The 16,502-nt window shown below is 36.3% G+C and overlaps 1 protein-coding gene across 2 annotated transcripts; it reads right to left on the reverse strand.

Moving 5' to 3' along the window:
- Positions 1 to 60: 60 nt before the first annotated feature.
- Positions 61 to 14,334, reverse strand: klf3 (Kruppel like factor 3 (basic)). Of its 2 annotated transcripts, none has more exons than XM_065254569.2 (7): positions 14,060 to 14,334; positions 6,662 to 6,722; positions 5,563 to 5,976; positions 4,880 to 5,027; positions 3,634 to 3,775; positions 2,169 to 2,317; positions 61 to 2,090 (listed from the first exon to the last, which is right to left on the reverse strand). In XM_065254569.2, exons 2-7 carry the CDS (start codon positions 6,701 to 6,703, stop codon positions 1,915 to 1,917), a joined length of 1,071 nt encoding a protein of 356 aa, XP_065110641.1. In that variant the 5' UTR covers positions 6,704 to 6,722; positions 14,060 to 14,334; the 3' UTR covers positions 61 to 1,914. The 2 variants fall into 2 exon arrangements, with proteins under 2 accessions (XP_065110641.1, XP_065110642.1); XM_065254570.2 differs by having other exon boundaries at positions 5,572 to 5,976; positions 14,060 to 14,324.
- Between the last annotated feature and the right edge of the window lie 2,168 nt (positions 14,335 to 16,502).

Below are 16,502 nucleotides of genomic sequence, written 5' to 3' on the forward strand. Positions count from 1 at the left end.
ATCAATTATAAAATAAACACAAACCAAACAAACACAATGACAACACATTTATGCAAAATATTCACCATAAAAAGTTTATTGAATGATACATACATATATATAAATCAACATAATACAATAAGTGTTTGAGCATTCACAGTTTGATATAATGACACAGCATAATATTCCCCTTTGTGAACTGTGAAAATAAAAGGAATTTAAAAAAAGAAGATTCACATCTTTACAAAAGTGTAGTATTTGTTTAGAATAAAAATATATAATAATCATGCTGTCTATAAATTGCCCATTCAGTCATATTATTCCTTAACATATAATATATATTAATATATTTATTATCAAATCTAATTGGTTCATTCTGCCTAGCATACAGCATTGCTTTGGTTTACGGGCCAGTAAAAAGATGCTTCCTCCTATTCTCTGTAATCTTTCTTCAACTCATCTCAGTACTTTCTTTCTTTTACTCCCTCAAGGCTGACCACAAAAAAAAATTGAGGATTTTGGAAGCACAATTAGGTCTCTAAGATAAACAATAAAACGCTGTGACTTAAAACTATTTATTGACCCCCATTAAAAAATATTTGGCTTTCTAATTTTTAAAGTGCACCGTTTCTGTTCACACATTGCCCTTTACAAACATTTGTTCACATATAAATGATTTTAAAACCTACAAACAGAAAAACAAGAGTAAACTTGTCCCTGCATATATCCATGTTAAACATCTCTCACAAACAAATTTGTAAAAGCAATAATACAATGTTACCCATAACCTAGATGAACTCACTCGTGTGTTATATATAATGCCCCTTATTTAATGGTTCACATTTTATTTCTCCACCTGAAAACCCCTCAGAGAAACTAAGAAATAAAGTTGCTGACACTTGGTTTGATAAAACAAAACGAGACACTACTAAATATTTTCGATTATATGATTAGTATGATTACAGAAACTATTCAAATGTGAATAATTGTGACATTTTGCAAAATGAAGCTTTATAAGTCCTTGCAATTCATATTTATAGTGTGGATATTATCTAGTGAAGAACAAGGACATTGACTGGACGCATTTATTAGCATTTAACACTCGACTTGGAGGTTAAAAAAATTTTCTAGGTGTATTTTAAGAATTCAGGTGGGATATTATCGTTGCTTTAATATCATTATCATCATTGTGCATGTGCGTAGTTACAAAGAACTTACAGAAGTACATAGTACTTACAGTAAAAAACTACGGTATTAGATCATGATTACAATTCATTAAACATGCCACCGTCTTACTGCTATGTAAGAAATAGGACTGGCTTTGGGAACCAAACACTTCGGTCTCATGATAACGCCATGTATTAACCCCCTAAGAGACAAGTATATCAATTGACAAAAGTGTGAGACAATGAGCTTGGTCCTTGAAGCAAAAAAACATTGAAACATGCAAAAGACATATACAGGATCTGTGTATACACATTCAATTGGATAATAATAGCCTATAAAAAGAGAAAAATTCACATTGTACAGGTTTGACCCGATTTGCTTCCAAAAACTACATTATAAATGTGATGCTGTGTGCATATACAGTATGTGTGTGTGTGTTTAACTACTTATGTGTGTAGTTTGCACAACTGGTACCCTCTGACCTGCAGAGGACAAAACAGAAGAAAAAAGACGAAGATGTGTTAAATTTGGGTCTGTTTGAGGATCATCTCCACAGCACTGTCCGCATTTGTCCATGGTGGTGAAAATCCATCAGGACAATGATTTCTTTCATGAACTAAGAGCTATGTGGGATCCATCAACTCCATTCTCTCTTCCCATATGCTTCCTTCTGGACAAGACGGGCTGAGATATACAAAACGCCCCTTAACATCAATGAAGATGAAGCTCGTCTGTTGATCAGACTTAAAGATGCAATTTCTGCCCCGTTCACACGTGGCGCTTCTTGTGCAGGGCAAGGTGATCGGAGCGCGAGAAGGTGCGATCGCAATCCGGGCATTGGAAAGGCTTCACGCCCGTGTGCTTCCGAAAGTGACGGGTCAGCTCATCGGAGCGGGCGAACTTCCACGTACAGCCTTCCCACATGCACTTATACGGCTTCTCTCCTAACACAAAGAAAGTTTTATTAAACATTATGAAGAGTTGCACAGTAAGAAGTGAGCATAAGTAGTCATTATATTTACCTGTATGTGTGCGTCTGTGAGCTTTGAGATGGGAGCTTTTGGTGTAGACTTTATTGCACCCGTTAAAGTCGCACCGATGAATCCGACGCTTCTTCAACGGATCTGGAGACTCCACCTTTCGACGTACGATTACAGAGTGTGTGTTACACCTGTTTAAAAACACAAAGAAAGATAAATGTCAACCCATTATTTTTGTTAAAAAAGTGCAATATTCAGTTTAACCACCAGGGGTCAGAACAATGACAGCTATTTGACATGTTAAAATAAACTAAGTGAAAATCCCATAGACTTGTCCAGGGGCCAGAATGTCACTGAAATTAAGAAGTGGGTTCAGGACAGGGGGCAACAATATAGAATCCAACCCAAACCCCCTATAAAATAGATCCTGCTTAGTTTAAATGTGATATAATTATAGTGCTTGTAAATTCCGAGGGTGAACTGTCATGTTGCTTTTTGTCTGTCACATATAAGGAAATGTTTAAGATACCAGTATAGCAAAAGTTACAAAAGATTTTTGTTGCAAGTTCCTGTTAAAAAATACAGTTTACTGTACATTAAACACTTCCTTTTTCTCTATACACCTGACCCTCCCTGTCCTTCATCATTTACATTTTTTCTAATTTTTTTTCCACGTTTCCGACATTTGTTTCTAAAAGTAGCTCGTTTTGGCATCCGCCCCCCTATAAAATGATCAATATGCCTTTTTTTCGCCCTTCCTTGCACACATTCCTCCTTTCCACTATGCGCTGCATTTAAAAGTTTTTTTCTATAATGCCTGATGCTACCACACCCAAATGAAAACATCAAGCATATAAGTCTACACTTTAAAAACTGGCAAGCATGCATTTGTACACACTCACACACAGATAGATTCCCACCCCATGCGGGTTTCTAGAATACATGGAGACACATTGTCTCTGAAGTGCATGATGGGAGATCTTATCAGAGCAAAAGCAAGAAATATCAGATATGACGGCAGGTGACACATCGCACTTGCGCATCCATTCTTGAACCCTGTACCACGCTTATTCTTTATGAAATTTGGGTCAAGCAGTCTCTTGCCCTATTTGAATATATGAACACTTAAACTGTCCTCACATCTGGATAAATAGATGGATAGATCAGTCAGCATGACTGTGTGTTAGTAATAATAGCAGGTTAATAGTATGGTAGTTTTTACAAACAGATGCACAGTGTTTACTGTATATGTGCACCGCTGTCAACGCTCGAAAACTTGCACCCAGACCCCCTAAAATGACAAGCTGTGGCCTGTCTCTAAAGAAGAAACGTGCACACACAGATACTTTTTGTGGCAATTCCCTCTCTATTGTCTCTGTTGTAAGATACAAATTTTCAATGAAGTTCTCATAATATGCATGAAATTGGTTGTGACCATACAAAATAAACAGCAATTCAGTGCAGCACAATGTTAACGTGTGTGTATGTTTAAGGGTCCAGCACTTACTCATAGTTTGGTGTTACAGTAATTACGGATGAGGTTGTTTCCTGGCTGTGAGAATCCTGGGAGTTTTCAGGGCGGGACTCCGTTTTGATTGGCCTAACGAGCTCATGGTGATCAGGGGGATTCTCAGACTTCATAGCTGGGACTGAGTTAAAAGAGGTGAGAGACAAATCAATTATGCACGCAAACATACGTAAGGCTTGTTATAATTGTCATGCATTTAAACGATCGAATGAGATTGTGTGTGTAGTTTGCTCAAAGCTGCGATTCATAACTTTTGCTTCTTTATCACCTATAGCACTAAAGTTGTATTATGTGGATTAAAGGAAAACTATTTCAATTTTTAACTATGTTCTTACCTCAACTTAGACAAATTAATACCATCTTATTTCAATGCATGCACTTTTAATCTTTGTACAGCACGTCGTGAATGTGTTAGCATTTAGCTTTGCCCCATTCATTCCTTGGGATCCAAACAGGGATGAATTTAGAAGCCACCAAATGCTTCCATGTTTTCCCTATTTAAAGACTGTTACATAAGTAGTTACACGAGTAAGTACGGTGGCACAAAATAAAAATTTTGTTTGGAGCCATAGGAATGAATGGGGCTAGGCTAAATGCTAACACATTCACGAAGCGCTGTACAAAGATTAAAAGTGCACACATTGAAAAAAGATAGGTATGTATTAATTCATCTAAGTTGAGGTAAGAACATAGTAAAATGTTGAAAAACGGTGGTGTTCTCCTTTAAACTGACCCAACTTGTTATTTTAACCAACAAAATTACGAATTGCAGCTTTAAAGGGATAGTTCACCCGAAAATAAAAATGTTGTCATCATTTACTTACCCTCAAGTCGATCCAAAGCTATATAATTTTCTTTGTTCTGCTAAACACAGAGGAAGATATTTGTAATCAAAACAGAAGCACCATTTACTTCCACAGTAGGAATGAAAAATACTATGGTAGTCAATGGTGCTCTAAATGGTTTGGTTACAAACATTGCTCTAAATATCTTCCTTTGTGTTCAGCAGAACAAACAAATTAAAAAAGTTTGTAACAACTTAAGGGTGAGTAAATGATGACCAAATTTTCATTTTTGGGCAAACTATCCCTTTAAGGATCAAATGCATGACTAGATATTGCATGTGTTAAAGGTTGATAAAATGTTCTCTCATTTATAAGTCCCTTTGGATGAAAGTGTCTGCCGAATAAAAAAAATTGAAATGCAATGCTGTATGATTCCTTACACTGTTTGTGGTTAGTGGGATCATCAGGTGTCACAGACGATATCATGATGGATGGCGGCAGGTGTATGGAGGGGTAGAGGACGGATAACGGCATTGAAATTACGGGGATCATGCTGGAATTTACATAGGGAGTCAAAACCTGCGTCACCTGTCAAGCAAAAATACACAGAGGTATAAGAAAAGACAAATGTATACAATAAAACAGGTTTTTTACTTATATGAATTATTTTTGGATTTTTTTGTAAAATCATTTACATTTTTTGTCCTTTTTTTGCAATTTACTGTTTTCTAGATAAAATCATTTACGTAATATAATGAACATTCTGTGAAAATATAACCTACATATCTTTAATATTGACTCTAGTAAGGCCATGTCAAAGTTTAAAAGTAAGTAAGGAATAATTGACGGCAGGCTGAAAATAATGCATACCCAAGGTCAATTATTTTCCTTACACCACGGTTACCACAAACATTGCTTTGGTGGTTATTTTAAGACATTCGACAGGTTAGGTGTGCGTTATACAGAAAATTATCAACACCCCTGGAACATTTTTCAACCAATCAGAATAAAGCATTCAACAGAGCCGTGGTATAAGATCAAATTAATGCATGAAATCGGGAATATCATGCATTCGTTCTTGGCAATCATAACATTTCTGGATGTGATGAAATGATGGCCGCACCATTCTTACCGCAGGCATGGGAAGAGCCATTTGTGGGTTTAGCTGTCCTGTCTGGGAAGGCCCGGAAACACTTCCTGTTATAGATCCGGAGCCAGGACGAAAGCGTGGGACCGGGCTGACGTGCTCGTATGGAGAAGGGGGAGTTGCTCTGGGTGATGACGAGAGAGACGATGAAGGAGATGAAACGGAGGGTCTTTTTTTGCTCACGGATAAGTCGACGGGTTCGTTTTGGGAGTGATGGGCCTCGTGGGAGTGAGGGTGTGTCTGAGTGGAGCTTCCGTAAGGGTAGTGTGCTTGATAATTGTGCGGGTGGTAGTGAGTGTGGTATAGGTGGGCCGTGTGGGCAGATGGCAATACAACTCCGTATGCCTCCGACTGTTGTTTGATCAAGGCGGGGTAAGTCTGATATATAGACTGAAAGAGAGAAAAAGAGAGATTTTAAATACACATACATAATTACACAAGCACACAGCTGTGTTAAGCAGAATATAAACCAAAAAGAAAGATTTCCAAACTTTGAATGACTGAGTAATAGGCAAATCCAGTTTCCCACCCCACATAAACATCTAACCTAATAAGAAAGGAATGCATGTCCATGTGCAGTCCAACAAGAAAGAAAATCCGAGAGCAAGAAGGAAAAGTGTACAGAGTAATGCATATAAGCACCGTTGGCTCCCATGTTTAAGGGCAACCTGGGTCGTATCCTCTCTTATCTCTAATTTCCTGTCTTTACTTCACTTCCCTGCATATAAAAGGCAATCTTGTGCTATTGCTCAGGATTCAAGGGTTCTCTGGCACTCGAACAAATCCACAAGCTAATGACCCGGCGTGGTTGTGTGCCAGGCGATCCTATTGTGTGTTAGTCGGTAAGGAGGTTTGTTACTGGAAACGGAAAGTGGAGCATTGTTTTCTTTAAAGTCACATAAACCGGATCCTAAGAACCAAGCAACGCTTAGGAACCTTTCAGTGTAGTAGATAGAAGAGATTTCTACAAAATAGCTGGGTTATTGGAAGTTACCTCATTGGTTGCGCAGCTTGTTTGCTTTTATTTAATTAAAAACATATTGTTATAATCTACAAGCCTAAGAACTGCACTCACCGTCTCCATATCTGTCTTTATTGGGTAATCATACATGAGCATGGCTGCCGCCACTGAAGTTCTGGGAAACACAAAAATCAATCAGTTAGTGACAATCTTTCACTTTAAAGATGAGTACCTGTAGGAGAGGTCATGGGTTTGCTTTAAGGAATGATACAGGTATACAATATAAGCATATGCCAAATGCATAAAAATTTAAGACCCATATCGCGTATTGCATTCGATAAAATCGACAAAAATGCAAATGCAGGTGAAAATCTGTGGCTTAACCTACATGTTACTCATGGATGGAGTTACACACGTACAAACTGTGTTAAAAATGACACCAGGAAGTCATTCTTCATTCCAAGCACACAGAAGCAGAGATGCATGAGTTAGGTGTTGAAACGGTAATCGCCGGTTAAAGTATAGGGGAGCGAGTGAATGCCCACGGCTATAAACCGAGCATGTGTGTGTCTATAATATAATGCAATGAATGTCTTATCTACCGCATCATATCATCAACCCAGTATGGTGTAAACTTAAAAATACAGAAAGGTCAGATCCAAGCCACAAGTATATCCTCTAATGATTCATTAACTGAACATACGCAATCTTAGCACATTTTTGTGGCTTAATCTCTGTTTAGATCTTGTTAGATGGTTTTGAAAACCATCTTGTACTGTGTACTGTGTGGCTTTGAGGGAAAGTAACCTGATTTTATCATCACATCACATTTATTGTGTTAAACTGTAAAAAAATGCAGGTTGGGTCAAGTATTGGTCAAATAAGGGTATGTCCATATTTTACCCAACATATCCAAGCAAAAAAATGAAAGAAAAAACTTTTAAACAGAATTTGTTACTTTTAAAAGCAGTAAAAATAAATAGAGTGGTAAACTTGTATTAATAATGCCGATACTGACATGTCAGTACATTGTAAAAAGTAAAAATTTATAGTAAAACCTAAAAAATGTAAGTTTGTTTAACTTACATTTTAAAAAGTATAAAAAAAATTTAGGTGTTGCTAGTTAAAGTCATTCTTATTCTTTCCTTAAATTCCTTGTTGCACTTTATTTTTAAAATTCCAATTAGTTTCAACTTTCTTGACTCTAAATTATAAAAATAAAGTTGAAATAACTTAAGTTAATTCAACTTTATTTTTTATTATTATAAAACGTTATTGTTTATACCAACTCCTTACTTGTCAAGAACGTTTGTAAAGTCAAAGTTGATTAAACACAAAAATGTAAGTGCAACAAGGAATTTTTGTACAGTGTATGTGGTGTACATAACCCTTAATTTTCGAAAACTAGATAAACAAGTGGACCTCACAACTTGACTAGTTGGTTGTTGGGCAACTAGGTGGCCATTGTGCTTACAATTGAAAGGCAGTCACATATATTCAATCAAGAAACATTTTACAACACATTATATCTTGTTTAAATTGCAATTGGTATACCAAAATCTCAATACCAGGTGTAAATCCCAATGTAGCCATGCAGCTGGCTCTCTTTAAATGACACCGATAAGAAGGTTATAATACACAGAGAGGAAACAGCTAAACTATAAGGTCATCAGATATCTCAGATATTATCTTGTAAACACAAAAGGACTGTTTATGTGTTCAATAAGTACAAGCTGCAGCTATAGTTTGCATCTGCTGATTTTAACATCATTTTAACATTTTAATTTTTAAAGCAACAGTTCACCTTAAAAAAACATATGGAGATACTGTCATTACTCGCTCATTTTTGTCATTTCAAGCATGTAAAACACATCAAAAGATTTTAAACACTTTATGGGGTGCTCTTCTTTTTTACAATTGCAATGAATAGGTAGTAAAACTTTAAAAAGATTCAAAAGCACAATAAAAACTTCATAAAGTTTGTTCATACAACTCAATATTCCAAAACCTTTAGATGCACTCAATCTCTTCTTCATGAGAGTTAAAGGTGCCATGTGTAAGGATCTTTTGACAGAAATACAATATGATATACATAACTATATTATCAGTGGTGTATAAAGACCTTACATAATGAACTGTATTGTTTTTATTATTTTATAATGAGACGTTTTTATGTACACACACAGTGGGTCTCCTTACATGGAAGTCACCATCATGTTTCTACAGTAGCCCTAAATGGACAAACCGTTCTACAGAGCCCGTTTCGTCCCTACGTTGCCTCAGGCGACGACATGTTTGTTCTGTGGCAGCTACCGTAGCTTCTCATTGTGTTTCAAAATTGAGGTTGGTTGCAATTCGCACCACTAGAGAAGAACTAGTTGATCCATTTCGCAAAATCATTCGAAATTATGTGTTTACCAATCAGACAATTTCAGAATACAGCACACGCAATGTATAGACCATTTTAATGCCACTTTTATTGTGCTTTTGCATTCTTCTTGAAGCTTTAACATTTGTATTACATGGAAATAACCAACCAGTACAATTCTTTACAATTGTACCTTTTGTCAAACCAGTTTGTAAAGACATTTCTGTAAAAGTTAAAATTACACAGAACGTGTCTCTGTGCTATTCAGTCGGGAGACCTGGCTGAGAACGGCCGGATGTGGGACACTTCATTAGTGAGCTATGAGACAGACTCAATAATATTTGAGTGCTTTAACAGTCCAAAGTCTCAGAGAAAGAGAAAAAGAGCTGAATGTAAAGTCTCTTTATACAATCATTAACCCAGGGCGGTGCTGTGAGCACACACACACACATGCAAAACAATCCATACTAGGTACACTAAGTCCAGATACACTCCCAGTACATCCAACACTTGTTCTTTCCGAAACGTACATACAGTATGTGCACACGCATAAATATAAACAGGTCTACTATTGCAAGAGACAATGCCAGTCACGTTCTCAGATGCACACACACACACACACACACACACACACACAGAGGCTTGTGAAATGCTTAACACTCCCACTGGCCTCGGGGTCAGGTGTGGGTTAACAAAACACTGAAACATGCACACAAATACACAAACTCATCGAAAACTTGCGAGAACAGTATTGAGTACTAGTTAGAAAGGACAGGTCAAAACAGACTACTTAAAAACCTTTTCATTTTCTAACACACACAAAAAAAAATATTATTATTGTAAAAACAACATAAAACACATATTCAGATGCTGAGTGCTCCACAAGGGGTATTTTAATAAACAAGTGAAAGAGATTTGAGAAGTACAGATCATTCGTCTTAAATTTCAATTTCAGTCTCTCACGCAATGCTATTGTATGGCTTCTTGAGAAGTGAATGTAGCGTCATGTGGGCACTTTTTTTTTTTAGAAATTAAGCTATGTCAGTCCTCATTCACTTTTATTGAATGAAAAACAGCAGTTTAAACTTTATGCTCTTTTGTGCTACACAGAAGACAAGAAAAGTCTTAGAGGTGTGAAAATTATAGATAGATATAAGGAGTCTAGATGCAAAAACCCCTAAATGCATTCTATGTTTCTCATCAATGAGCATTTTTTATCAGGCTCTTATGTTTTGGTTCAAGAAATTTCACTTTAATGGCAATGAAAATGTCACACATTTGACTTTAGTCATTTTATTGGTATTTAACAAATGTGACTATCTTTCGCTGCAAAACCCTCTAAGTCCATCCACTTAATCTCTACTTTTTATAAAAAATCTAATCCTTTGGAGATGGTAAACAATTGTAAAATCATTGAAGATGCAACTAGAAACATTGCAAATTATGAAAGTCAGAATGTTAAAAAATAAAGAACCGAACTATACATTAGGGGGCGCTGTGATGCATGTGGCTACCACATTCGGTTTGTATTCAGGTCCAAGTACTCATCTGCCGAGAGCATTCGGTTAATATCACTGTCTTTTTTTACGAAGGTGGCACTTAGTGTCGTTCGCATCTGAGCTCCTCATATATGTATCACATTAAATAAGTAAATCATTCAATATATGCCTCAATTTTCATTTTTATGTACATTTTATGTCTTTTTAAATGTAATGGTCCTGTGTGGGTTTTTAATCAAGCGGTGAGATTGCGAATTGCAACCAACAGCTTGGTCCTCAGCTCACCCCTCAATTTCGAAATGTGTAGAGAAGCTACAATAGCTGCAAGAGGACAAACATGTTGTCCACTGAGACAGCGTAGGGACAAAACACGCACTATAGAACAGTTTGTCCGTTTATGGCTACTGTAGAAACATGATGGCGACTTCCATATAAGGTAACAATACATACAATAAAAACAATACAGTTCATTATATGTGAGGACTTAATACATCACTGATAATATAGTTATGTATATATTGCATATCTATCAAGAGATCCTTCTAAAAGTGCTACGTTGCACCTTTAAAATCTCCAAATTTAAAATACATTGCAGGAGCTAAAACATCTTTATGACTTAAAAATCCATGAGGGTTGTAACTGTTCGGCAGACTTTTGTAAACAAAGATCTCTACATGCACTTATCAAAGCCCGGCTTTTCTTTTCAACTTGTCTGCGGACGCATCAAAGCTCGCAAAGCTTTTCTGCTTCTAAGGAAATCTTAGTCAAACAAACAGACCTTTTCCAAATAACAGATATTGCCACAACCGGCACTGCCCGCGTACGCAGTACCTCACTTAAGCAATATAAAAGGGGGGGGGGGGGGCTTTTTTCCCATGGATTTTCTTAAACAATTCTACAAATGAAAATTTGATCCGGGACAGGGGGAGAAAGGTGTTAACAACTGTCTTTAGGGCAATAAAGTTGGCAGCGTTGCAGTGAACCTGCTACATTAATCATGAATCAGCCTTTCAGTGTTAACAGCAACAAAACCCACAGACAAACTCACACGACTGTCAATTATTCTTAACAATCTCATAAAAACAAAGTGGTTAGTACACGCTCGGCTAGATGTGGTTGCTATGCCGTGATGGGAGTGCCGACTAGCTATAAACTTCATAACACGTAAAATACCAGCAATTATCATTCTATAAGTAATTTAAAGAAGGCATCTTATTACTTTAATCTATTATAATTATAATGCTAACTTTAATAATTATTTTAAAGCAATTGAAGGCTTTTCTCATACATTTTTGTCCCTATTATGTGTTTGACTTTGGGCTGATTGCGCGAACCTGAATTCAGTAACACTCTTCACTTTACATAGCAGACTGGTGAAGTAGTCAAATATGTTAATACACACACACACACACACACACACGCTTGAAACCACAGATTGGCAGTGTTGGAGATACGCTCTACCGAAGTTTCCTAGCAGAGAGAAATGGTCTGGTTTGCTGACAAAGAAGAAATGCAAAAACCAAAATTACAAAGTAGAGAAACTAATAGCAAGCCCAAGTAAAACCAAAACCAGCTTGACAACTCCAGATTAATGAGCATTACCAGTCGATGCCCACTGTTTATAACAGATCACCCTAAGCTTTCTATCAGAGATGAGATACACAGTGATGGTCACAACATGGAAAACTTCACTGATAAACTCCATCTAACTCAACAAATTCAGCAAGAAAGCCAAAACTGTGTCTCTCTGTGGGTGTATGTTATTATTTCCATGAAGTGAGACTAAGGCATTTGGCGTGCTCTACATGGGGTCTACAGTTTCCTCTTTGGCTTTTTGATGAAGAGCAGGATTTTAACAATGGTATGCGAGTTTGACGATGATCCTGAAAGAATAGTGTGTGTGTGCGTGTGTGTGTGTGTGTGTGTGTGTGTGTGTGTGTGTGTGTGTGTGTGTGTGTATGTGTGTGTTTTAATAACATCAGAGTATTGATCCAAGGAAAGAGTCATGTCAGTGGGTGGAAGGTCTGTGTGTGTGTGTGTGTGTGTGTGTGCGCGTGTGTGTGTGTGTGTGTGTGTGTGTTCGCTCCCCTTAGGCTGCCTCCCCACGAATGCCGAAAACAGGAAAAGAGGCTCCATGTGCCAAATGGAATGTCTGACGCAAACCTCAACCCTGAAACAAAAGCTCAGGATACAACAGCCTTACTGACCCACAGTGAGAAAGAGAGAGAGAGAGAGAGAGAGAGAGAGAGAGAGAGAGAGAGAGAGAGAGAGAGAGAGAGAGAGAGAGAGAGAGAGAGAGAGAGAGAGAGAGAGAGAGAGAGAGAGAGAGAGAGAGAGAGAGAGTCCTATAATGTAAAGCTGTGGTTAAGTGAACCCACACGCTCTGCGAAACATACAGGACCAGAAGTTTACTGTAAGCCAAAACAATAGGAGATTTTAAAAATCCTAAAAACTGTGAGTGTTTTTAACCAGAACCAATAATTAAAAGTCATAGGATCATAAATCATACTGTCAAAAATAATGCCATAAAAATCTATACTCTAAATAATATGGATGACATTAAACAGGTAAAACTGGGTGCAATTGGCAAGTGTACAGAAACTGAAGAGAAACCTGCTAACACATGACAATAATAACTTAATAATACCTTATAATAATAAATTCACCTTTTATGACAACTACTACAGCATGAAAATGTTAATGTACATGAAAATACCTGATTATAACACTATGAATGTAGTGAACATTAACAAATAATTTAGGATTTTAACAAAATGTAGGATTTTGTTAATAATTTAACCTATTTAATACAACAGAAGTGTTACAGGGGCATTCTGTATGTTGTCACAAAAGTACTTCTAAGTACAGTTTGGTGCATTTAACTGTAGCCTATCTGTATTTATGGTGTGAAACTGATTAGTAATGAACTAATACATTGTATAATCATGATAAGAGATTATACATTTGGAGATGAAAGGTAAAGTTTGTTGAGAAACCGCAGTTTATAATTGCAAATGTACAGGTTGTATAAATGCTAAATACTGTACAAGTACAATAATCTATCTGTTTATAAATGAAAACAAATGAAGCCAAATAAATTTAATGATGGCATTCACATGCCAGCTACAGTAAGTGCCAAAAGACAGCAATGTTTCCAATAATCATAACAAATACACGAGAAGCCTGTACAAGCATCATATATATTCAATAGGTAAAAAACACTTAAGATATAAAATACAAAAATATTATGTATTTTATTGTATTCAGGCTAACCCACGTGAACAAATACTGTAGTATACTACTATAGTAAACTTTAGTTTAATTCCTAGATAATACTGTGTTTTGAACCTTACTGGAAATATTAAAGTAGCCTATACTACACAGTATTTACTACAGTTTAGCGATTCATTATAGTTAGTATAACAGAAAACTGTAGTATACATTAACAAAGTGCAGTATTTACTAGCTATATACTACGGTATAATAAATATTTACTACACTAATACTAAAGTACAGCATAATACAGTATTTTATCAAGTGGGTAAATCACAAGAAACACTAAAGATTAAACGTAGGTTGATAACTAAGACAGGACTGCTTTATGTTACCATTAAAATCTAGTCAGTAATACAATTGAATACTTACTTGCAAGTTGGTGATAAAATCCTCAAATTGTAAGTTTGCCTTTAGTGAGTTTTCGCGAGAGCTTACGAAAGCGTGAAACACATCCAAATGACACAGTCGCATTAAGCAGGACAAACCTTTGACGCCAAAAAAACTCCCCGAATTACGAAACAACTTCTTGTCCAAGTGTTTAAAGTCTCCCTGGAGAGCTGAGCGCGCATCACATGAGCGCGCCGCTCAGTGGGCCGGGCGTGACTCGCGGAAGGTGAGGGTGGGGCGCGCTCACGGGCGAGCTCTTGCCTCCAGATACGAGCGAGCGGAGACAGGAGGGGACAGAAGAGAAAGGGTTGGGTGTGTGCCTGCCAGCCTCTCCCTCTCCACCCTTTCCTTCCTTCTCTCTCTCTATCTATCTCCCTTCCTGGCAGGACACGCCTCACAGTTTCAAAGATCTAACAACAAGCGTAAAGGTCACCCTCTTCTGCAAGTATGGGACAAGATATCAGTGGATCTCAACGTTTTTTACCTCAAGGTCCCAAAATTGTCCACAAACAATATTTGAAGCCCCCACTCACAACTTAAAACATTCTAGGGGTTGGCATTTAAAAAAACCAAACACCAAGAAATATTTTGTTTTTTTAGTTGTTTATGCTTATTTAACTGCTTGTTTTGTTTCATTTTAAGCCATCTTAAGGCCCCCTATTGGTCCCGTACACTGCTTTGCATGACTTAATATTATATCATATGTGATGATATTTGTACACACTTCAAAATAAAAGTTTCCATGTCGGGCTGTGTGGGTTCATAATGTTTTTTAAACTACATTAGTTAATTAATACATTAGGTTATTTTTAGTAAAATAATATTTTTTAGGGAACCAAAAATGTAAAAAAATAATTATCATGAATAAAAAATGGATTGTGCTATTTAAAAAGCATGTAAAATGAGATTCTGGATGTCATATAGCCTGCATCGTGTTGATGCAGCACCATAAAGAAATGTTGTAAAATGTGTATATGGCTGAAATGACAATAGAGCAGCTATACAGCTGCATAAAGAAATAACAATAGCATGGAGTGTGATGTAATGAATTATCATCGCATTTAGAATGCATTATTAGCATGAAATGCAGTCCTGTTATGTTCTTATGTGATTCACACAGTGGTGTGTTTATACACTGGGGTTGGAGTTATTATTTGATGGAGTTATGACATGTCATCAACAACAATAACGTATGGTGTACTTGATGACGTAAGCACACACCCTGTTTACTCAGAATAAACAACTGAACCTTAATATTCAAATTAGCATTATACACGCACACACACACACACACACACACACACACACACACACACGCACGCGCACGCGCACGCGCACGCGCACACAACACACACACGCACGCACGCACACACACACACACACACACACACGCACACACACAAACACAAACACAAAAACACACACACACACACATGTTTTCTTTCTTTTTTTTTTCTTTATATCAGGGTTTAAAATAACCTTTTTCAACAGAAAATTTAGCTTATACATTATAAAATTATCTTAATCGTTACATTTGTTAAACCTTCACCATAAAAATATTATGCTATACACTCTAAAAAATATTGGGTTGTTTTTTAACCCAGGGCTGGGTAACTATAGGACAGAACACATTTCTGGGTTTAAATGACCCAAATAATGGGTTGTTTTTATTCAACACATTATTTGGGTCATTTTAACCCAGAAATGTGTTCTGTCCTATAGTTACCCAGCCCTTGGTTAATAACAACCCAATATTTTTTAGAGTGTAGCTATACGCAGTAAAAGTAAGTTGGCGTAAAATGTACTGCTTTTCTTAAGCTTTTTAAACTTATTTATTATTATTATTATATATCACAATTTATATAAGAAAAGACTGATCTCAGTACTAGCACAGTTATTGCTTGTTGAATAAATTAACACAAATCGCAATAACCATTGTGTCACCACAGTAAACACAAGCACCACTATTCTGAACAACGGTAACCAGAAAACAGAAAACTCAAAGAAGAAACAGAAACTATTCTAAATCTCAAAAATAAATTAAACAATAAACAAGAAGTCTTATTTTAGTGAAAAACACATAAAATAGGGTTTAATTTTAAAATGTACTCTCCAAATGAAGTCCCAAGCAAAGCATGCTGGGAACTATAAATCTACTAAAATCATTCATGTAGTTTGAACAAAAAAATATTAAGTTAATTTCCTTCAAGGGGAATAAACATGATTAAATTAAGTTGCATTTAATCAATAAGTGTTCATATAGAATTACTCAAATCACTCACATTTTAACTTAACTTTTCGTTTAAAAAAACAAGAGCTACATTTTTTAAATATAATTTTACTAATTTATTTTATTAAATCTACTAAGACATATAATATTTTTTTTTTCAGAAAGTTTCTTAAAAGATCTTTATAAAATACATTG

This window comes from Paramisgurnus dabryanus, chromosome 4 (genome assembly GCF_030506205.2).
Source record: "Paramisgurnus dabryanus chromosome 4, PD_genome_1.1, whole genome shotgun sequence".
NCBI classification, from domain to species: domain Eukaryota; kingdom Metazoa; phylum Chordata; class Actinopteri; order Cypriniformes; family Cobitidae; genus Paramisgurnus; species Paramisgurnus dabryanus.

Coding starts and splice junctions, on each gene's coding strand:
- klf3 (XM_065254569.2), bottom strand. CDS start 6,703: ATGCTCATGTATGATTACCCAATAAAGACAGATATGGAGACG. Junction 5,028..5,562: donor CCATGCCTGCGGTAAGAATG/GTGCGGCCATCA, acceptor TTTGCTTGACAG/GTGACGCAGGTTTTGACTCC. Junction 2,091..2,168: donor TCACAGACGCACACATACAG/GTAAATATAATG, acceptor TCTTTGTGTTAG/GAGAGAAGCCGTATAAGTGC.